The sequence below is a fragment of the Moschus berezovskii genome, chromosome 12 (assembly GCF_049115385.1).
Source record: "Moschus berezovskii isolate FMDL1 chromosome 12, NW_MosBer_1.0, whole genome shotgun sequence".
In the NCBI taxonomy this organism is placed as follows: Eukaryota; Metazoa; Chordata; class Mammalia; order Artiodactyla; family Moschidae; genus Moschus; species Moschus berezovskii.
Genome location: NC_142471.1, coordinates 60,209,159 through 60,232,498, shown reverse-complemented (window position 1 = coordinate 60,232,498; position 23,340 = coordinate 60,209,159). Strand labels below are relative to the sequence as shown.

At 37.6% G+C, this 23,340-nt stretch overlaps 1 protein-coding gene across 5 annotated transcripts in view; it reads right to left on the bottom strand.

The window, feature by feature from the left end:
• The window catches only part of EXOC6 (exocyst complex component 6), a 193,852-nt gene that overhangs the window by 11,542 nt on the left and 158,970 nt on the right, over positions 1–23,340 (bottom strand). For 2 of the 5 annotated variants that reach the window (XM_055425072.2, XM_055425073.2), the window contains exon 22: positions 1–23,340. This exon is cut by the window's left edge and continues 9,144 nt beyond it. The exons of the other annotated variants lie outside the window; for them this stretch is intronic. In XM_055425072.2, the coding sequence (XP_055281047.1) occupies positions 23,339–23,340 (2 nt within the window). In that variant the 3' untranslated portion in view covers positions 1–23,338. 5 annotated transcript variants of the gene reach the window in all.

Below are 23,340 nucleotides of genomic sequence, written 5' to 3'. Positions count from 1 at the left end.
TGCCAATTTGCCTTACATTCCCAAAGAATACAGAGTCTACTGTACTTAGCATGATGGAATGAGGAAAATACGGACCTTTGTGGTCTATATTAAAGACAAAGAATACTATAATATCTTGGTGAATATTTGTATGAATATTTAATGGAGCTTGCATCCTCATTCATTTTTTTCTTTCAAATCTTATAATAGATTTTGTAATTTTTACTCAACTTAAAAATATATGTATTTTTAGTTTTTATAAATCTAAAAGGCACTTACTTATGTTAAATAATTTATTAACCTCTAATTATCCAGGGGCTTCCCAGAAGGTTCAGACAGTTAAAAAAAAAACAAAACTGCCTGCAATGTAGGAGACCCAGGTTCAATTTGTATGACATGAGAGTTGGGACATGAGAGTTGGACCACAAAGAAGGCTGAGTACCAAACTTGATGCTTTCAAACTTGAGTCCTTTTCAGACTCTTGAGGGTCCCTTGGATAGCAAGGAGATCAAACCAGTCAATCCTAAAGGAAATTAACCCTCAATATTCACTGGAAGCACTGATGCTGAAGCTCCAATACTCTGGCTACCTGATGCAAAGAGCCAACTCACTGGAAAAGACCCTGTTGCTAGGAAAGATTGAGGGCAGGAGAAAGGGGTGACAAAAGGATGAGCTGCATCACTGACTCGATGGACATGAGTTTGAGCAAATTCTGGGAGATGTTGAAGGACAGGGAAGCCTGGCATGCTGCAGTCCATGGGGTTGCAAAGAGTAGGACATGACTTGGGGACTAAAAAATTATCCAGACCAAACTGTACGTAATTACCTTTTATCAGATATGATAATTTGCTCAATAAATGCATCGGAACACTTGCTGCTTAGTCTGTTTTCACAGATAAATTTGGTTTTTCCATAGCCCCAAGGCATAACTAAATATGAAAAAAAGAGGGGGCAGTTACAAAACTACAGGCAGAAGCTAATTCACGAAGGTAGTGGTATGTAGAAGGTTCCATAGTTTACTTTGGGACTGGCAATGCCTGAGTGCTTAGTTAGTTACAGCTCTCTGGTCACTCTCTAGGTAACTGGTAACTCTCTGGATAGGGTAACAGTAATAGCACTGTGATGTGAACTTCAAAGGGGCAACAATGCAAACTTTAAGATGCCCCTTAGTTAAGAAACAGCTATTGATAAATAGCTATTGGCATCATTTTCACTACAGGTTTTAGAGGTAAAATACCAAAGGAGAAACTAAATAAAAACAACAGGGGAAGGACTTACTTTCTTGGGGAGATAAATGCAGCCAGTGGAATTAAAGGGCTTGTGATCCAAGTCCTACAAGGCTTGCAGGATGCGAATCTGCACTATGGGGGTACAAAAAGAAATCCTTACCTGACCTCTGGATAACCTAAACAGGAAATTAGGATATTTCAAGCAAAATAGGCTGTGTCATCCTGTTAAGATAATTGTGTTTCCATTGACACTCTGCATAAACATCTTTACACTAGGCCATCGGAAAAAATTCGAGCCACAGCATCTCTTCTTTGTAATACATAAAACGGGCCTGGCCCAGTGCCCTCAACAGAGCTGAGGAGGTAAAAGTTTGCTGATAATTAGGAAGACAAAAACGGGGAAAGAGTGTTAACTAACAGGTAAGAAAGTTGGAAGCATTCTTTGAGTATTTACAGAGAAGTTGAAAATAAGTTAGTATTCTTTTTAAAAAGGAATTTAATTCTAAAGCAGAAGCTGGGTTAATTAAGAGAATAGTCAATGATTTTAAAGAATGATTCAACAAACACTACAACTTAAAAAGAATCAGCATTGCCCCCCCACAATAATTAAAAAATATCTGACATTAGGTTTCAGTGCTTAGGATGTTAGAAATCAGGTACCATTTGGTTTGGAAAACTCAAGCTCCTCCAATGTCTCACATAATCAATACTCTATGGATATGACTTGGTTTATTTGATCATATTTCACTTGGATAAGAAGTGCTGTTTTGGGATTTCTCTGGCAGTCCAGTGGTTAAGACTCTGAGCTTCCACTGCAAGGGGTATGGGAATTCAATCCCGAGTTGGGAAACTAAGATCCCACATGTCTCACAGCGTGGTCAAAAAAAAATTTTTTTTAATGCTTTTTCTTTTGACACCAACAGAATATTTATATCTATACCTTATTAAATTATCTTCCAAGTAAGTTTTTTAAAATCAGCTTTCACTTTGAATTAATTATTTAAGGTAGTAATAAACTCTAGATCTCAACTTCCTCTTTCATAAAATGAAGGGACTGTGTTTATACATGACACGTACTCTATTTGACACTAGCAATTAAAAGATGATGACCCAGTGTTTGGATTCAAGGAGTTCCTAAGTGTAATGGAAGAGATAATACAAACATAATTATGAACATGTGAATTACATTGACAGAGTTATGTGTAAGTTATTATTATTAGAGCCTTCTCTTGCTTAGGAGAGTGAGATGCAAACCCAAGAAATTATCTTAGATGGTACCCAAACTGGGTTTAATAAAGGAGTTAATCAAAAGAAGAGTGGTGGTTTTTCCAAACAGATGGGACAGCATGAAAAAAGGTACAAAGATAAGAAATAGTTTTGCTTATGGGGAATATAATGCACTTTACAGTGTTGCTGAACTGCAATACATGTAGGAAGTAGGTAGCACAAGATAGACTGGAGAAGGAGACAAGGGCTAGGTCATAAAAAGACATGCATGTCTTGTTTAGGAACTCTGGGTAGCCACTGAAAGATTTTACCCATGGGACAGAGAGAAGATAATGGATAGGTAGTAGGCAGATAGTTAGGATGGAAAGAAGAGGATGGGTTTGAGAAATATTTAGGAGGAAAAATCCCCAGGGCATGATGAATGACTAGGTGTGGGATACAGCAGTGGTGCCATCAATCAAAACAGAGAAAATGGAAAGAAGATCTGATCCAGAATGAGGGAAGATGATGTGTTGAGAGCTTTAACCACACAAGAGGAAAGACACACATCTCAGTGGAAATGTCCACCAAGCAACTGGATACAGCATTTCTGTCAGAGATAAGATGAGAATGGATGAGTTCACCCTGGTAAAGTATATACTGGAAGATGTCCTAAGAACAAAACCTCAGAGATACCAACAATCAGGGAGTAGTTGAAAAGAAAGTCACAAAAGAGACAGAAAAACAATGTTAAGAGAGTACAGTCTTTGAAGAAGAGAAAATTTGAGAGGATATGATCAACATTATCAAATGCAGTAGGAAGAACCAGTAAGATAATGGCTAAAAATGTCCACTGGCCTTCCCTGGTGAACACTGTTTTAGTTAGCAGTGTAGCAAAGCAGGTAAGATTGAAGAATCAATGAAAAATGAGGAAATAAGGATATAAACCCTTCTAACTCATTCTCTTAAGGAATCTGGGTGCAAAGCAGAGAAAAATGGGATCAGAAATAGCCAGAATGAGACTACAGAAGATACTGTCAGATTTCCCTGACAGTCCAGTGGTTACGACTCCATGCTCCCAAAGCAGGGGGCATGGGTTTGATCCCTAGTCAGGGGAGGTCCTGCATGCTCCTGGGGAAGCCAAACAAGATTCTCTTTCTTTCCTCCTCTCAGATAGGAAAGATCTGAACATGTTTTTAGGCTAAGGTAGTTCGGAAAAGGATAAAGCAGAGGAAAGGTACAGGAGTAATGAAACAAAGTCCCATAAAAAAGGAAGACAAGAGAGCCTTGAATAAAATGGCTACCTATCATCTGATTCTGAAGGAAGGAAAGGAAGATAAGTGCAAATACAGATAAACTGTGACTGCAAAAGCAACAGGGAGAGATGGACAGTGACGGTGAGGAATGAAGGAGGTCTAAGAGGCTGGAGCTTTCACTCAAGAGTGGAAGAACAATGATCTATAAACAGAAATGAGGACCTAGGAAAACATCAATTTCTCTTTCACATTGTGCAGCCCGTGGAAGAATACGTGGCCACCACTAGTGAACTACTACAGGGTTAGCATTCCCCTTAGAATTCCATAATTAGGTAGCAGAGAAGACATTCTGCCCCAGAATGAAAGCCGTAGGGCTGTTAACATTGGAATGAAGGTATAAACAAAGGGCTAGAAGAAGCGAGAGGGTACAGAGTAAACGAAACAACAGGGAATGAAACAGGAAACAGGCTGGGAGGTGGGAAGGCGTGGATAAAGAAAGCAGAAAGAGTAGGGAGAAAGTACTTAAATTTATTGAGCAATCAAATATTTAATCTTCTAGAAAGAAAGATGCATGCCTGGGAAGTGCCAGAAATGATAACGACCAAGACTCAGGAAGACTGCCATGAGGTTTTCAAAGGGCAGAGAGGCCTCTGAATGTGGATGTCTCAGGACTCTGAAGAGCAGCAAGGGCCCTGGCTAAGGCGAGAACTTCAAGGGGGTTTGGTTAGACTTTCTGAAATCTCTTTTAATTCTCAAATCTCAGGATTTCATGACCATGAAAATCACTGACTCACAGACTGAAGGTAACTGGAAGATGATCTGACATTTAAGAAAAGAGAAAAGAGTCAAAGAAAAAGAACTATACATTGTAAAACACTTTAGGGACTAAACTATCACTTAACATTTAGAACTAAGCATTGTAATGTATACCTAAGAAGGAAGTTCAGGCAAAAATACTATAATGATTAATTCTCAAATCAATTAATCCCTTCAGCAAATCACATCCTTTCCATATATATTAGCAAAAATTTTCATCATGACTGTATTATACATTTGGCTTTTAAGTCACTACTGACTTAAAAGACACTAACCTAAATTTATTTTAATATATGGTTTTATAAATATATGAGTGGAATGCATTCCTTCCAAGTGCTAGCTTAATGTTAGCAGTGTTGAGCTCCCTGAGCCATCTAAATTTGAGGATGGATGGCTCTACAGGCAACTGAGAACTTCCTAAAGTTTGGAATATGTACATATACCTAACCTGGGGGCTATGTCTGTTCTCACTTTCCAACCAAATTACAAGACCTTCAAGGGCAGCATGCTGCTGCTGCTGCTGCTAAGTCGTTTCAGTTTTGTCCGACTCTGTGCGACCCCATAGATAGCAGCCCACCAGGCTCCCCCATCCCTGGGATTTTCCAGGCAAGAACACTGGAGTGAGCTGCCATTTCCTTCTCCAATGCGTGAAAGTGAAAAGTGAAGTTGCTCAGTCGCTCAGTCGGGTCTGACTCTTAGCGACCCCATGAACTGCAGCCTACCAAGCTCCTCCGTCCATGGGATTTTCCAGAAAGAGTACTGGAGTGGGTTGCCATTGCCTTCTCCCCAAGGGCAGCATATTAATTAAGAGATATTCTCTTAATTCTCTTTTAGGGTACTCTATAAAAGCCGGTTGAACTGAACTAAATTACATTTCCTAGAACACTTTGAGAAGCAAAAGTTTAAGGACTGTTTTTTCTCTGAAAAAACACAGCCACAAAAGAAAAGCAGAGAAATTTATATACAAGTAAAAGCTTCTAATTAGGCCACTAAAAAAGATTTGCACAAACACAGCCTGACTCTCGGACGCCTTCACACATAGATTACCTAGAAGATTCTGATAGTCTTTACACAAAGTTCACTAATCACCAGTTCATTTTTATCTCTATTTCAGACCATTCATCATATTTGTGTATAACTTTCACTTGACCATATTCCAGTGAAGTGGAGACTTTTCTATACTTTATAAAAGAAGAAACTGAATTTCAGGGAGATTGTCTAGTTCAAATTTATATAAAGTAGGATTAGAATCTAATTTCCTAAATTTACAAATTAAGTACTTAAGTAACTTATTTAGGATGGTTTAATTTATACAAGATTTCCTTTTATTTGTATGTGTAACCTATCTGCTTTCAATAAAAAATGCTTGGTAAGGTTTCTCAGAACACTTCTGTAAGATTTCACATTAGATATAACAAATACAGTAGGGGCAACCTAGGTAATTTTGTTTTATGCTGCAAAAAGATCGTAACAGTGGCTATGGTGTTTCTGGTTATAGTATTCATTAGTATGTGAAACAAATAGTACATTATTATTTCTGACAAAACATTTAAATATTTAAACTCATAAATTATCCTCACAACTCAAAGAAATTGATAATTAAAAAGAAAAAGATTTCTGTTTAATAAAAGAAAAATTATTAGAGAAAATAATTTTTCCTTATAAATGAATAATTGGAATTTAGACAAAAATGTGAATTAATTTTGAGAGGAAGGATAAGGTTCCCTTTTGGAAAGCATCAAATACTGATTTTATATCTAATATTACTGGACATACAATATTTTTCAAGAGCCAGAATATCACTATTTTTTATTGATAGCAGACTATTCTAAAAATTTTAACCTATCCCTCCCTGTCAGTGAAAAAAACAGCAAGAATATCAATGATTTAAAAATTTAAATTTATGACTCTCTCTCCTTACATTATGCACTGGCTTATAATTCCCAGTCCAGGGGGACAAAGCCTTACTCAAGTAACACATTGAAAATGTACATCAAAATTAATCACACTATAATACTTACAGATAAGGAATATTCCATATTTGCCCAAATGCACACTTCCACAAACAATGAAAAAGAGTAAAGCAGATTCATATTTACCCATATGAAATAACATAGTATTGCATGAAAAATGCAAATTATAGCATATATGATCCATTCCCCCCAAAGAATTCTACATGCGTGCACAAAGTGGGTGCATGTGTGTGTGTTTAATGTGCGTTTTAAAAGGTCTACAGGGAAACACAGCAATGATTCTGAGAGACTGAAGAGGAGGAAAAACATGAGGCCCTTCTTCTTATACATTTCTGCTAAGTCACTTCAGTCGTGTCCGACTCTGTGTGACCCCACAGATGGAAGCCCACCAGTCTCCCCCGTCCCTGGGATTCTCCAGGCAAGAACACTGGAGTGGGTTGCCATTTCCTTCTCCAATGTGTGAAAGGGAAAAGTGAAAGTGAAGTCGCTCAGTCGTGTCCGACCCTTAGCGACCCCACGGACTGCAGCCTACCAGGCTGCTCCATCCATGGGATTTTCTAGGCAAGAGTACTGGAGTGGCTTGCCATTGTGTTCTCCGATACATTTCTACATGTTTGATTTTTTGTGTTTTAAACAGGGAGCATGTAATGTTCCTTTTCTGATTTTAATAACAGTAGATAACTATCAGTTCAGTTCAGTCGCTCAGACATGTTTAACTCTTTGCAACCCCATGAACCGCAGCATGCCAAGCTTCCCTGTCCATCACCAACTCCTGGAGCTTGCTCAAACTCATGTCCATCGAGTCGGTGATGCCATCCAACCATCTCATCCTCTGTCGTCCCTTCTCCTCCTGCCTTCAATCTTTCCCAGCATCAGGGCCTTTTTCCAATGAGTCAGTTATTTGCATCAGATGGACAAAGTACTGGAGTTTCAGCTTCAGCATCAGTCCTTCCAATGAATAGTCAGGACTGATTTTTTTTTAGGATTGACTGGTTTGATCTCCTTGAGAGACCCAAAGGACTCTCAAGAGTCTTTTCCAACACCACAGCTCAAAAGCATCAATTCTTTGGTGCTCAGCTTTCTTTACGGTCCAACTCTCATATCCATTAATGACTACTGAAAAAAACCACAGCTTTGACTAGACAGACTTTTGTTGGCAAAGTAATGTCTCTGCTTTTTAATATGCTGTCTAGGTTGGTCATAGTTTTTCTTTCAAGGAGCAAGCGTCTTTTAATTTCATGGCTGCAGTTGCCATCTGCAGTGATTTTGGAGCCCAAGAAAATAAAGTCTGTCACTGTTTCCATTGTTTCCCCATTTATTTGCCATGAAGTGATAGGACCAGATGCCATCATCTTAGTTTTCTGAATGTTGAGCTTTAAGCCAGCTTTTTCACTCTCCTCTTTCACTTTCATCAGGAGGCTCTTTAATTCCTCTTCACTTTCTTCCATAAGGTTGGTAGCAGCAGCGTATCTGAGGTTATTGATATTTCTCTCAGCAAGCTTGAATCCAGCCTGGGCTTCAATCTGGATCTAGCCCGGCATTTCGCATGATGTACTCTGCACATAAGTTAAATAAGCAGGGTGACAATATACAGCCTTGACGCCCTCCTTTCCCAATTTGGAACCAGTCTGTTGTTCCATGTCTGTTTCTAACTGTTGCTTCTTGACCTGCATACATAATTCTCAGGAGGCAGATAAGGTGGTTTGCTATTTCCATCTCTTTAAGAAGTTTCCAGTTTGTTGTGATCTACACAGTCAAAGCCTTTGGCATAATCAATAAAGCAGAAGTAGATGCTTTTCTGGAATTCCCTTGCTTTTTCGATGATCCAACGGATGTCGGCAATTTGATCTCTGGTTCCTCTGCCTTTTCTAAATCCAGCTTGAACATCTTAAGTTCACAGTTCATGCACTGTTGAAGCCTGGCTTGGAAAATTATGAGCATCACTTTGCTAGTGTGTAAGATGAGTGCAATTGTGCAGTAGTTTGAACATTTTTTGGCATTGCCCTTCTTTGGGATTGTAATGAAAACAGACCTTTTCCAGTCTGGTGGCCACTGCGGAGTTTTCCAAATTTGCTGGCATATTGACTGCAGCACTTTCACAGCATCATCTTTTAGGATTTGAAATAGTTCAACTAGAATTTCATCACCTCCACTAGCTTTGGTCATAGCGATGCTTCCTAAGGCCCACCTGACTTCCCGTTTCAGATAACTATACAAAACATTAATTACCATTGGGGAAGCAGGGTGAAATATACATAGGACCTCTCTCAACTGTATTTGTAACTTCTTGTAAATTTGTAATTACTTAAACCAAAAAGAACCATGAACATGTATCATTTTTGTAATTATTAGGCTATTTGCTTTTTTCCCCTTGCTTTCAAAAAATCATTTAGAGAGCAACTTTCCAAAACTACAAAATAGCGCCAAACCTTTACCTTTAAATATGTCACAAAAATCTATTAGCTTAAAATCTGTATCAATAACTGAAGAAGGTATGCGCATAAAACTCCATAACTAGTTAAGTGCGTAAGCTGTAAGGCACCAGAATTACAACACTGAAAGGCAAAAGCCATTCAGGTACAGTCTAATCCTTCCTAATCTAAGCTCTCCCAAAGGGCAGCATACTTTTCTAATATCTGGACCTTAGAGGTAAACTTTGCGAGATGTCTGATCTTGTTATATTCAGAAGTAAACCCCCAAAATGTCTTCCTTTAATTCTCTGGCACTTCAAATGAATTTAGGATTGTCTAAGGGAAAAATGCTTGCTGGAGGAGCTGTGTGAACAAGCTTGTTGTCCTGCTACTATATCTAGTCAAGCATTTGGATACTACAACTTTGGCAAATCCCATTAATACTTTAAGAAGTCAAAGACTTTAAAACTTCTAAAGAAAGTTCCTGTGAAGTAGTCAGAGGGGCATGTTTAAGCAAGCAGAATGTGTATACAATATAGTAACAAATATAATGCAAACAAAAAAAGATTTGTTTAATTATAGTGGAAATAATTGTTATTTAAAAGTGCCTTCTTCCTCATCATAAAAGAATAAACTGGACTAGTGGCAAAAGAATTGTATGTTATGATGCCTCAAGATTAGTAACAGAAGACAGAAATTTCAAAGTAAAGTCTTGGCAGACACCCAGTCTCCAAGGCAAGAATTATGGCCTAACAATTCCTTCATAACTTCCAAGTCTCCTTCATGTCCCTTTAGGTAGAAGCCAAAGTTGTTCACTTTGAGTCAAACATAAGTATATATTTATCACGTTTCTCCTGTCTTTCTCTGGTGAAGCACACTTGACCTTCTTTCCTAAATTTTATAACCATTTGAGGGCATGTTAGGGAGAGATTGTCAGACTATGTAGAAAAGGTTAGAAGAAATTAGGTGAGAATGGTAATGAGAACAGAGAGGTGGGTTCCCAGGGTACTTCCCTTATTAAACAATATTATTAGAAGGAACTACACTCATAGTTTAACATGATACAGAGCTGGCACATCAGTCTTGTCATCACCCTGATGAAGTATAGTATACTCAAAGAGATGGTAACTGCTGACTCAATGAACTAATGATCCCTACAATGCAAGTTTCACACAATCCACTAATTTTAGCCACAAAGATTAAGCATGCCATGAAAAAGATCTCTCCCATAAGTAAATTATACACCATTTTCCCACACAGATTTCACTAAATCATTGAAATAGTTCAGGAAACAGTTTCGTAACAGCACACGGTAGTTATTAAGAGCAGGAGGAATCCATCATATTAGACGATTTCCTCTATGATAATGTCCTCCTCAGCACACCATTTGGATTCTTCGCTTTCTTTCTACACTCCTTAATTTCCATCCTATTAGCCAAGATACCTTTCTGAATCGAACAGTCTTTATCTTCATCTTCTGTGATACTAGCTAACTCATCTCTCAGATTGTGGAGCTCTTTTATTGCCTGCTGTTCAATTGTTTACCCAGTAGCTGGCTATAGAAAGCACTCAATAAACACTTGTTGAATAAATGAATTAGTAAATAAATAAATGACAATCCATACATACATAATGCCTTTTACTATAAATACTTCTAGGATTTCACTAACAAATGTTTACTTTACTTATACACTTCCTGTTCCAAAGGTGTCTTAAGGTGTGTGTGCATGCTCAGTTTTCAGTTTCCCAGGAGCAGTGGTGGCGAGATAACTGTTGTTAGGTCACATATAATGCCTTTGTCAATCTATTGAAAATACTGGACCCTCTTCTTAGAAATATGCACATATAGAAAAGGTTTTGCATAAATCTAAACCAACCTGTGATCCCCAGGTTAGAATCCCTGATCTAAAGGCACATAAGGACCTTTATGCAATGCAATCTATGTTATAACCAATCCCTGCTCATGGAGTTGAATGCTTAGGGAAACAATAATAATAAAAAGCTGCAAATCATTCCCAACAGATCTGCCTATAAAGTGGTAGAATATAAGAACAGTCAAATCAGTCAAATCAGTAATAGTCATGGCTAATGGGCTGTTGAGTTACCTCATGCAGCTTATTGTATTGAGAAGTCCAGATTTGGAATTTATCATGAAAGAAAATGGCATGTGTGTTGATGACATATGTAAGTAAGAAAACAGATCTGCAAAGGGAAGAGGGGTTTTATAGGCTGCCTCTTTAAAAAACGACATGTACTATACTACTGTTCCAAGTATATGAAGTCACACTGGCTCAGGATACGGATAGTCAAGTTCTAGAAATTGGTATGTTAAAAAAAAATAACTAAAAGGAATCGGCTTATATTCAGAATGTCCACTGACTCTTCTGGGAGGCAGAGAATCTTCCCTGGGTACCATTAATAAAAGATGCATATGCAGGGTCACAAAATGACTTTTAAAAAACATATTCTTTAAATTAAGGCTGATCAAAGAAGTAATGGAAGGTAAAAGTTCTTTTAGGTGTACAAGTCCTCCTTTGCTGCCAGAGAGGACTTGGTGATACGTAAAAGAGACAAACTGAATAAAGCAGCTTTTGTTTCCCTAACTCTTCTCTTTTTTGTATCTGAAGGTGCTTATAGCTAAGTTAATGTGGCTACAGTCCATGGGGTTGCACAGTACAACTGAGGACACAAACCCACACACACAACGTGTAAACTGTCTGAACAAAAAATTTCTGTGAGTCCTTTTCCTAAAGGACTCACAGAAGTTTTTTCATCACATTATTAGTACCACTAAGTAGTAATACTATTTTCTTTGTGACATTTTGGCTTTAAGATTCTTAATTTGGAAGGTATTAGGGTTTTCTGTCTTAAGGAAAGGTACAATTATCTTGAAAAGTCACTTCAAATGTATTTGCTTCCCAGGTGGCACCATGGTAAAGAATCTGCCTGCCAATGCAGGAGATGCAAGCAATGTGGGTTCAATCCCTCGGTTGGGAAGATTCCCTGGAGAAGGAAACGGCAACCCAGGAGATGTTCTTCACAACAAACAAAATATAGAACTTGATTATTTTATCAAAATACCTCTCTTTCAACATTTTCTCATCTCATTTACAGTGCATTAGTAATGGAGAAAAAAAAAGTAGCAAATATATTCTTTATTTCTCTCCAAGTATGCATACAGTGGCTCAATAACAATAGCCTCGATGATTCACTAAGGAATGTGACAACTGTTAGGATCTGAACTCCATATGAGCTGGTATTTTAATTTCCCTCTTAAATCTCTTCATTCTTCACAAGCAATCCTGTATTACCGTTTCATTCTTCTTAAAAAACAAGTTATTCTGTATGACTGACTGACTGGTTTACTAAAGCTAAGCAGCATTAATCCTCTAGTAATTACCATCCTTCATAAAATCATCTGAATGTTTTTTTAAAAAAGGAAGTTCAACAAATTATTTTTGAAAGCTTTCTAATATTTTTCATCATTTTTCTATTATCTGTGCTTTAATATTTAACTTTCATCTATCTACTAAGAGGCTTATCTATTTGCTTTCATAAGCTTCTGTTTTAACCAGAACATAGTTCTAGAAATCCATAGATTAACGCATTGCAGCAGTCCAGGTAATTCAGTGTTTTCACACTGTGCTATAGAGCACTGATTTGCAGGACAGTAAGATATTTTTTTTTTTAATACTATATTTGTGTGGATTCATACTTGGACTCTCTGTTCCCTTTAAAAATTTTTTTTCATTTATTTATTTGGCTGCACAAGGTATTAGCTGCGGCATGCGAGATCTTTCAGTTTTGGCATGCAAATTCTTAGTTGTGGCATATGGGACCTAGTTCCTTGAACAGCAATCGAACCTGAGTCCTCTGCATTAGGAGCTAGGAGTCTTAGACATGTGATCGCCAGGGAAGTCCCAAGAGATTTTTTTTTAAAGCATTTTGTACTCAAACAAGCCTGGTGGTAGTGGTGGGAGGGAGGGATATACCTTAACTATAGGACTCTCAAAGCCTTCAATGTGCTAATAAAATTGTGAATTTACAAGAAAGGAACACAGTATTCAGGATTTCCTAAAATTAACTGACTATAATCTACTTTATTCATGACTCACTGTTCCAAATAAGAGAAGTTTAGGAAATGTTGCTTTATTTAAGTTCTAGTTTATATTCAGTCATTATTGGTCGCTCAATTAAGGCATATACTGCCTTTGTCTAAATTCCTATAATTCCCCTACTAAAAATATTTCTTTATCTGTAAAAGAGCAGTTGGTTTTGGAGCAATGACAACATTTCTTTTAGTATCCCTAAATGACCAAGAGAAATCAAGAAATGTTTGTAATGCTTATGCTTTTACATGAGAAGGTAGAGAAATGTGTCATGTATTTTTTAGAACTATTCCCATAAAAAATAACTGAAATAGTAAAGAAAATTTTACTTCTTTTAAAGTATGTTTTTTAATAGGGAACATTAACTTACATGGAATATCCCAATTCCTAATACCAAATTAGGAATATTTGGTAATACCTACTGCAAGGAGATCCAACCAGTCCATTCTAAAGATCAGTCCTGGGTGTTCACTGGAAGGACTGATGCTAAAGCTGAAGCTCCAATACTTTGGCCACCTCATGCAAAGAGTTGACTCACTGGAAAAGATTCTGATGCTGGGAGGGATTGGGGGCGGGAGGAGACGGGGACGACAGAGAATGAGATGGCTGGATGGCATCGACTCGATGGAGGTGAGTTTGCGTGAACTCCAGGAGTTGGTCATGGACAGGGAGGCCTGGCGTGCTGTAATTCATGGGGTCGCAAAGAGTCGGACACGACTGAGTGACTGAACTGAACTCATCAAAAATATTTTTTAATATAGCTGAATAATTTGCATTCACTTATTCAACATTTACTGATTGTTTACTATGTGCCAGGAATAGCGTTAAGCAATAGATGTACAGGAGTGAACAAAAAAGGCATGATTCTTGCCTTCATGGGCTTATCGCTTTGCTTTTTTCTGTTATGTAACCTGTATTGTTATGAATACTTGCTCCAGAACTGCTTTATTTTTAAAAATACCTTTGATGTGGTAGGGATATAGTCAGGCTGCTATTTTAAAACCTCAGCCCTATAACTAATTTGCTAATGAGGAATGGCATGAATCACGAAGTATAAGCATACAGTTAACTGGGGGACAACAGAAACCATGTTACTTATATATTAGAAATACATGTCATTTTTGTTTCAAAGTCTTGTGTTTTATAATTATTTTACATTGAAATGCTATGAGAGCCAATTCTTTTCAATAAATGGTGCTGGGTCAACTGGATAACATATGGAACATAATGAATCTTGAACCTTACACTCTATACCATGCACAAAAATCAATTCCAGATGCACTGTAAACCTAAATATGAATGGTAAAACAATAAAACTTTTAGAAGAAAACATTTACAATTTCAGGGGTAGGTAAAGACTTCTTAAATTGAACAATGAAAAGAACTGATTCTTCATGAAGGAAAAAAATGATAAATTAGATTTCATTAAAATTATGAACTTTTATTTATCAAAGCCATCAGTAAGAGTTAACAGACAACTCACAGAGCAGAAGATACCTGCAATACACAAACTTGAGAAAGGACTCATAGTCAGAATATACAAAGAACTTCTAGACATCAGTAAGAAGTAGACAATGCAATTGAAAAGTAAATGGCAAAAACTTGAAAAGGTATTCACAAAAGAGGATATTCAAATAGACAACAGATAAATGAAAAGGAGCTCAATTTTATAAGTTATCAAGGAAATGCAGATTAAAGCCACAATGTAAAAGTATTTAATACCCACTAGAAAGCCTGAAAAGGAAAAGACAACTAATATTAAGTGATAGCAAGGATGCAGAGCAAAAAGAACTCTTCTACACTGCTGGCTGAAGTATGAACTAGTACTCCTGCTTTGGAAAACTGCTTCACGGTATCTATTACAACTGATTATAAACCTATTCCCCTGACTTAGCAATTCTACTCCTAGGTAAAATACCTCAACAAAACTGTGAGCACATTCATCAAAAGACATGCAATAGCATGTCATGTTAGCACAATTAATAACAGTAAAACTGGAATCAATTCATATCCCCATCAATGTATAAATTATAGCATATTTATATAATGGTAGACTACACAGCAAAGAGAATGAATGAACCATAGCTACATGTAACAGCATGGATAAATTTCACAAACATAATACTGAGAGAAAGAAGACAGAACCAAAAAGTTAGAAGTGCAAGATTCCACATATATACGCCTATATGCTTAGACACTCAGTTGTACCTGACCCTTTGCGACCCCATGGACTATAAGCCATCAGGCTCCTCTGTCCATGGGATTTTTCAGGCAATATTGGAATGGGTTGCCACTTCCTTCTCCAAGGGATCTTTCCCACCCAGGGATCGAACTTGCATTGCAGTCAGATTCTTAACCAACTGAGCCACTGGGGAAGTCCTGATTCCATGTACACAAAGTTCAAAATCAGACAAAATGTATCTGTGGTGTTAGAAATCCTTTGAGAGGGAGAACTACAGTGAGGGGTGGTGGTCTCTTTCGAGGTACTTCCTAGTTAAGCTGTTCTTTTTGATCTGGGTGTTACAGAGATGTATTCACTTTGTCAAAAATTAGCAATAGTACACCTATGAGTTGTTTGAATGTATATTTCAATAAAACATTTATCTGAAAAGTGCTGTGAGTTCCAAATATATCTTATTCAATATGAATTCTCTCTCAAATTCTCTACACACAGCTTACAGGAATGATCACTCCTCTTTTCCCTATTTTGCCAGAAATAAAATACTTGAAAATGGAATCTAATCCTATATAGGAAAAGAAAAATTGGCATAGGGTTATTGCTCCTTGGAATAAAGCTATGACCAACCTAGATGGCATATTTAAAAGCAGAGACAAAGGTCTGTCTAGTCAAAGCTATAGTTTTTCCAGTAGTCACGTATGGATGTGAGAGTTGGACTATAAAGAAAGCTGAGTGCCAAAGAATTGATGCTTTTGAACTGTGATGTTAGAGAAGACTCTTGAGAGTCCTTGGACTGCAAGAAGATCAAACCAGTCAATCCTAAAAGAAATTAGTATTGAATATTCATTGGAAGGACTGATGCTGAAGCTAAAGCTCCAATACTTTGCCTACCTGATGCGAAGAGCTGACTCACTGGCAAAGACCCTGATGCTGGGAAAGGCTGAAGGCAGGAGAAGAGGATGACAAAGGATGAGACGGTTGGATGGCATCACCAACTCGATGGACATGAGTTTGAGTAAGCTCCAGGAGTTGGTGATGGATGAGGAAGCTTGGAGTGCTGCAGTTCATGCTACACAACTGAGTAGTTGAACTGAGCTGAACTGTAATAGGCAGCAGAAAATGGTATAGAAAATGATTCAAATATAGGCTAATAAGAACCACGTATTTGATTTTCACTACAAAGGATACCTCTCTAAGGGTTTAGACTATATATTTCCAGATTTTTTTTTCTTTTAGCCACGCACCATGGGATCTTAGTTCCCCAATCAGAGATCAAACCTATGGCCCCTGCAGTGGAAGCAGAGAGTCTTAGCCATTGGACTACTGGAAGTCCCCTAGTATCACATCTTTAAAGGCTCTTCATATGACAAGGTATCCGATCTCTAACTACCTTTATAATTCTGTCTTATGTGTTCTCAAATCATGCAATACTTAAAGCACAGTCTTAACAGCCTCAAATCACAGTTCAGTTCAGTTCAGTCGCTCAGTCGTGTCCGACTCTTTGCAATCCCATTAAACGCAGCACGCCAGGCTTCCCTGTCCATCACCAACTCCCGGAGTTCACTCTAACCCAAATATCACACATTCATTAATGCAGTCAAGAATTCCCAGCACACTGATGGTTCATTTGGAGGTTAACTAAAACAACCAGATCTTTTTCATAATAAAAGTCAAGATTTACCACATTCTGTATTTTTAAAAATTTAATTTTAAAAAAGTTAAATAGAACACTCAATATTTTTCTTGCTAAATGTAATTTTGTTGGCTTTGGCTTATCACTGTAGTCTATGGAGAGCACTTTGATTCTGTCTTCTGTCATTTTAGGTAAGTCTTCTAGCTTTGTGTAATCTATATATATAATTCATATTTCCTCTATGTATTTATCCAAGTCATCACTTAAAAAATATGTTCATCCCAAACTGTCAAAGACAGACATCAAGAGGGTGTTGCTAGAATCTTGACTTGAAGCAGCATTTCCCAAAGTATGTTCATGTAATACAACTCCAAATTAGCAAGGGATGTATTCTGTGAGTTTAGGTAATGTTGTGTTACCAAACCATTTCTCAGTCCTTACAATTCTAATGCACGTGGTAAGTCTTTAAGAGGGGATTAGAGTATAAAGTGTTTCCTAAACTTAGCTGATTTAGAATCTTTTTAAAAGAAATCTTCTCATCCTGAGAAATCAATGTTCCTGGAAAGACACTTCAGGACATACTGCTTAAGGGTGATAATGATACATTAGCCAATATTCTCTGGGGAAGAGATTGTTTTATTAGCTTCAAACCTATCTAACTGCATTATCATCTAACCTACCTCAAGCTCTCCCTATTATCTGAAGGATTATCAAGATATTGTCAGATGCAGCAATAATATCTTGCCAGTCTAATTTATCACAAAGTGAAATAGGACCAAGTAAAGAGGATTTGGTATTAGGATTATTAGTGAGCCATGAGTGCTCAGTCTACTGTGAGAATTATGCTCAATAAGAAGCTATGAAGGTGAGAGATATATTTTTAAAGTTTCCCACTAACTTGGCTACATTTTAAAAGTTTTAGTGATTAAATACTAATTTTTAGTTTCCTGGGAAATTCAGTTATATGGTACACCTCTTTTTTCAGTGACATTTAGTGAAATTTTGCTATGTGTTAAGAATGAGTTATTTTAAAATGTATTATGGAATACGATATATAAAGAATCTTATTATAAAAATATTAAAAATTTTTAATGTTTTCATTTTACATATTTTGAAATTCTTTTGAAATCCATTTGAAAGATTATATTTAACAAAAGAGATGGTCTTTGTAAAAGAAAACAGATACACATAAGTGTATCAAAGTCTGTCATCATTTAGTGACTTCATTTCAGAACTGGGGGTAGAAGATGGTAGGCTTTACTTACTAAAAAAGTATACACAGACAAATCATGTTCAAACAGCACATTTAAAATTGAGTGAGGAAGGATACTCACATAAGACAGTACCAGTACTGCTAATCCTCCACACTGTCTACTGGGTCAGTAGGTCTTAAAATGTTGTTGAGATAACTGGCTTCCATTAGCAAGCATGTGATTGGCAGGATGATAAAGTCTTTTCACTCACAGGTCAGCTATTTCCTTTTCTTTAGAAGAGGGCAATTCTGATGATCCATCTTTTAGCTACAGTCTCTCATTGAGTCCCAATTCTCTTGCCTTCAGCTTTGATACGGTTCTAACTTTCCTCTTGTATCAGCTCATACTTGTCATCAACTACTCTATTCAGAACAGCAAGTATCAGGAGTTTGACCTCAGGGCAAAGTCCGGGTGGGCAGGTAAAATCTGACCACTGGACCTACTTCCTAATCTTTCATACCCAGCAATTCATGAAGCAGTATCAGATTCAAACTGAAAAACAGAAGCATGACCTCTTATAAGTACTATGAAAAGGGCTCTTTTGCCTTTCTAAGTACACTTGAAAAGAACTGTCAGCTGCCCTATTAAGACAGAAATGGATCACAGACCAGGAAAAAAAGAAGGAAAAGTGCAGAAATTCAACTGAAATGTAAATAAAAGTGTTAGCACCCTCTTTATGTTTGGTGATATACTACTTTACATAAAAATGTTAAAATAATATGCTGCTATGAAATATCTTTATGAAGGCAGGAACATAACACTACTGAAACTTTAAGGCATCCTTATTTAAATAATCACTGACACTGATATAAAAATTATATCACCTTGTATGAGATTAAAGTTTTCAAAACAAATTTTATTTTTGGCCTATTTCCATACTTAGAATTTTACCACTAAACTATTTGTAAGTTAATCTGAAAAACAGAGGTGAAAAATAACTATCGTTATCAAGTTATTATTAAATCCATCCCTCTGATATCATAAAATTCATGTTATATCACCATGGTCCAGTACTTAAAAGAATTAGCTGCATCCTGTTTTAGAATAGATAAGTACAAGAAGAAAGTATGATTAAATGTTAACATTAATAATCAGGGAAAATAATTTTAAGCCTCTTTTAAGACTAGAAAAATTAATACATAAAAAGCTAGCTCATCAAAATCTTCTATCCACTACTCACTTTCACTGCATACTATCATACTTTAAAATTGTGTTTTATATTAACTGGTTATTTCTACATTAATCTTTTAACAGTTCTATGTACTTGTCATAATTCTAAATGTTTCAGAATTCTAGTGTCAGAATTCTAAATGTTTAGAACAGACTTTTTTTATTCACTTAAAACTCTTCAAGAAATTACCTTGATGAGGAGATGTCAATCTGGACTTAATGCCTCTAAGTGCACATGCCTGATAAGTAAATCAACCAAAAAGACTTGAAATGTTTATTAATACTTATAACTATGCTTTCATAACAATTCCCTAGTGGGCTATATGCTTGTAAAGAGAATTTTTTTGCTGTCAAATGATGATTGTTTGAAGGAAGAAAGTACCTAGGATCAGTTTTAAACTGCAGTGAACCAACCACCTATTTGGACAAACCAAGGAACAGAATCTTTGCCAAAAGCATTATAAACTATGCGATCCTACAGCAACATGGATGGATCTAGGGATGGATGGACTTACCATACTAAGTACATCAGACAGAAAAAGACAAATACCATGTGATATCACTCATATGTAGAATCTAATTTTAAAAAATGATACAAATGAACTTATTTACAAAACAAAAACAGACTTACAGACATTGAAAACAAAATTATGGTTACCAAAGGGGAAGCATGAAGAAGACAAATAAATCAGGAGTTTGGGATTAACATATTCACACTAGTATATAGTAGTAGGCTGTGTGTTGTGCTTAGTCGCTCAGTCGTGTCTGACTTTGCAACCCCATCACCAGCCTCCTCTGGTGGAGATTCTCCAGGTAAGAATACTGGAGTGGGTTGCCATACTCTCCTCCAGGGGATCTTCCCAACCCAGGGATCAAACCCAGGTCTCCGGCTTTGCAGGCGGTTACTTTACCGTCTGAGCCACCCAGGAAGCTGCATAGTAGTATAGCACAGGGATCTCTACTCAATATTCCGTGATAACCTATATGAGAAAAGAATCTGAAAAAGAATGAATATATGCATGTGTATAACTGAAACAATTTGCTGTACATCTGAAACTCACACAATATTATAAATCAACTATACTCCAATAAAAAAATTTTTTAAATTATGTGATCCTAACTACAATCTTCCGGAGAAGGCAATGGCAAGCCACTCCAGTACTATTGCCTAGAAAATCCCATGGATGGAGGAGCCTGGTAGGCTGCAGTCCGTGGGGTCGCTAAGGGTCGGACACGACTGAAGTGACTTAGCAGCAGCAGCAGCAGCAACTACAATCTTCAGTTCAGTTGCTCAGTCATGTCCGACTCTTTGCAACCCCATGAACTGCAGCACGCCAGGCCTCCCTGTCCATCACCAATTCCTAGAGTCCACCCAAACCCACTTCCATTGAGCTGGTGATGCCATCCAACCACCTCATCCTCTGCCATCCCCTTCTCCTCCTTCCCTCAATCTTTCCCAGCATCAGGGTCTTTTCAAATGAGTCAGCTCTTCGTATCAGGTGGTCAAAGTATTGGAGTTTCAGCTTCAACATCAGTCCTTCCAATGAACACCCAGGACTGATCTCCTTTAGGATGGACTGGTTGGATCTCCTTGCAGTCCAGGGACTCTCAAGAGTCTTCTCCAACACTACAGTTCAAAACCATCAATTCTTCTGTGCTCAGCTTTCTTTATAGTCCAACTCTCACATAAATACATGACTGCTAGAAAAACCATAGCCTTGACTAGATGGACCTTTGTTGACAAAGTAATGTCTCTGCTTTTTAATATGCTGTCTAGGTTGGTCATAACCTTCCTTCTAAGGAGTAAGCATCTTTTAATTTCATGGCTGCAGTCACCATCTGCAGTGATTTTAGAGCCCAAAAAAATAAAGTCAGCCACTGTTTCCACTGTTTCCCCATCTATTTGCCATGAAGTGATGGGACCGGATGCCATGATCTTGGTTTTCTGAATGTTAAGCTTTAAGCCAACTTTTTCACTCTCCTCTTTCACTTTCATCAAGAGGCTCTTTAGTTCTTCTTCACTTTCTGCCATAAGGGTGGTGTCATCTGCATATCTGAGGTTATTGATATTTCTCCCAGCAATCTCGATTCCAGCTTGTGCTTCTTCCAGCCCGCGTTTTTCATGATGTACTCTGCATATAAGTTAAATAAGCAGGGTGATAATATACAGCCTTGACATACTCCTTTTCCTATTTGCAACCAGTCTGTTGTTCAATGTCCAGTTCTAACTGTTGCTTCCTGACCTGCATGCAGGTTTCTCAAGAGGCAGGTCAGGTGGTCTGATATTCCCATCTCTTTCAGAATTTTCCACAGTTTATTGTGATCCACACAGTCAAAGGCTTTAGCATAGTCAATAAAGCAGAAATAGATGTTTTTCTGGAACTCTCTTGCTTTTGTGATGATCCAGCGGATGTTGGCAATTTGATTAAGAAGAGGTGGCAAGAATACACAGAAGAACTGTACAAAAAAGATCTTCATGACCCAGATAATCACGATGGTGTGATCACTCACCTAGAGCTAGACATCCTGGAATGTGAAGTCAAGTGGGCCTTAGGATGCATCACTACAAACAAAGCTAGTGGAGGCGATGGAATTCCAGTTGAGCTATTTCAAATCCTGAAAGATGACGCTGTGAAAGTGCTGCACTCAATATGCCAGCACGTTTGGAAAATTCAGCAGTGGCCACAGGACTGGAAAAGGTCAGTTTTCATTCCAATGCCAAAGAAAGGCAATGCCAAAGAATGCTCAAACTACTGCACAATTGTACTCATCTCACACGCTAGTAAAGTGATGCTTAAAATTCTCCAAGCCAGGCTTCAGCAATACATGAACCGTGAACTTCCAGATGTTCAAGCTGGTTTAAGAAAAGGCAGTGGAACTAGGGATCAAACTGCCAACATCCACTGAATCATCTACAATCCTACATGAGATTGTAAACTAGAATAGGATAAAATTCATATACAACTGAAAAAGTAGTAAAGAATAAATATCAAAGGACTCAGTTTTCTATGTAATCTTACTAGGGGCAAGAGGACAGCAACAAAGATAACTACTTGTGAAGAAAACAGATCTACCATCAATAGTAAGACTATCTTCTGGTAAACTGAAATGGAAGTTCAGAATCCACTTTTTTTCATTTTCTGTTATCTTCCCCAACTTAGTAAAGCTAATCATCTATAGATCTAGGTAGCTAACCATCTATAGATCTAGGTCACTCATAACAGTGTTCCTTGTTTGGCATAATACACGAGTGCTGACTGTAAACAGAAATAAATGTGACTATATTTTATATGTTCAGTGCTTTACAGATTATAATTGGGCAACAGGAATGGTTTTTCTAATTTCCTTCTAAACCTGACTTGAAATATGAGTTATTCCCACATGACTCACTGTCATATAAGTATTCCTAGCCAGTTTGTGGATACTGTGATTCTCTAAAGGATTGTTAAGTTCCATAAGGATGGAACTATCTCTAGTAATACTTTTGTGCAATTTTAACCACATCTCCCCTTTCCAAATAATTAGTACCTGCTGCTGCTAAGTCGCTTCACTCGTGTCCAACTCTGTGCGACCCCATAGACGGCAGCCCACCAGGCTCCCCCGTCCCTGGAATTCTCCAGGCAAGAACACTGGAGTGGGTTGCCATTTCCTTTTCCAGTGCATGAAAGTGAAAAGTGAAAGTGAAGGCGCTCAGTCACATCCGACTCTTAGCGACCCCATGGATTGCAGCCCACCAGGCTCCTCCATCCATGGGGTTTTCCAGGCAAGAGGACTGGAGTGGGGTGCCATTGCCTTCTCCAATTAGTACCTAGTAGTTTATAAATACTTATTGAACATTGGCTTGGAATGAGCAAAAGCAGCTCTATGTTGAAACATTTATTGAAATCAGAGCTCTTCAACATCACTTTGGAAGAGTTTACTCATACCAATCGTGGAGCCCCATCTCCAGTTATCTCTACCCTTCAAAGGGGATGGGAGCATTAATAGACTGATATTTAATTCTATCTTCATCTGGTTCTTCTTGCCAAAGGCAGCAGTCACTCCTGTTGTCAATCCTAACACTCCTGAGCCCTCTTACTTGGATTTACCCCTCCTCCACACTCTTGCTTGATGAAACACCTTAATC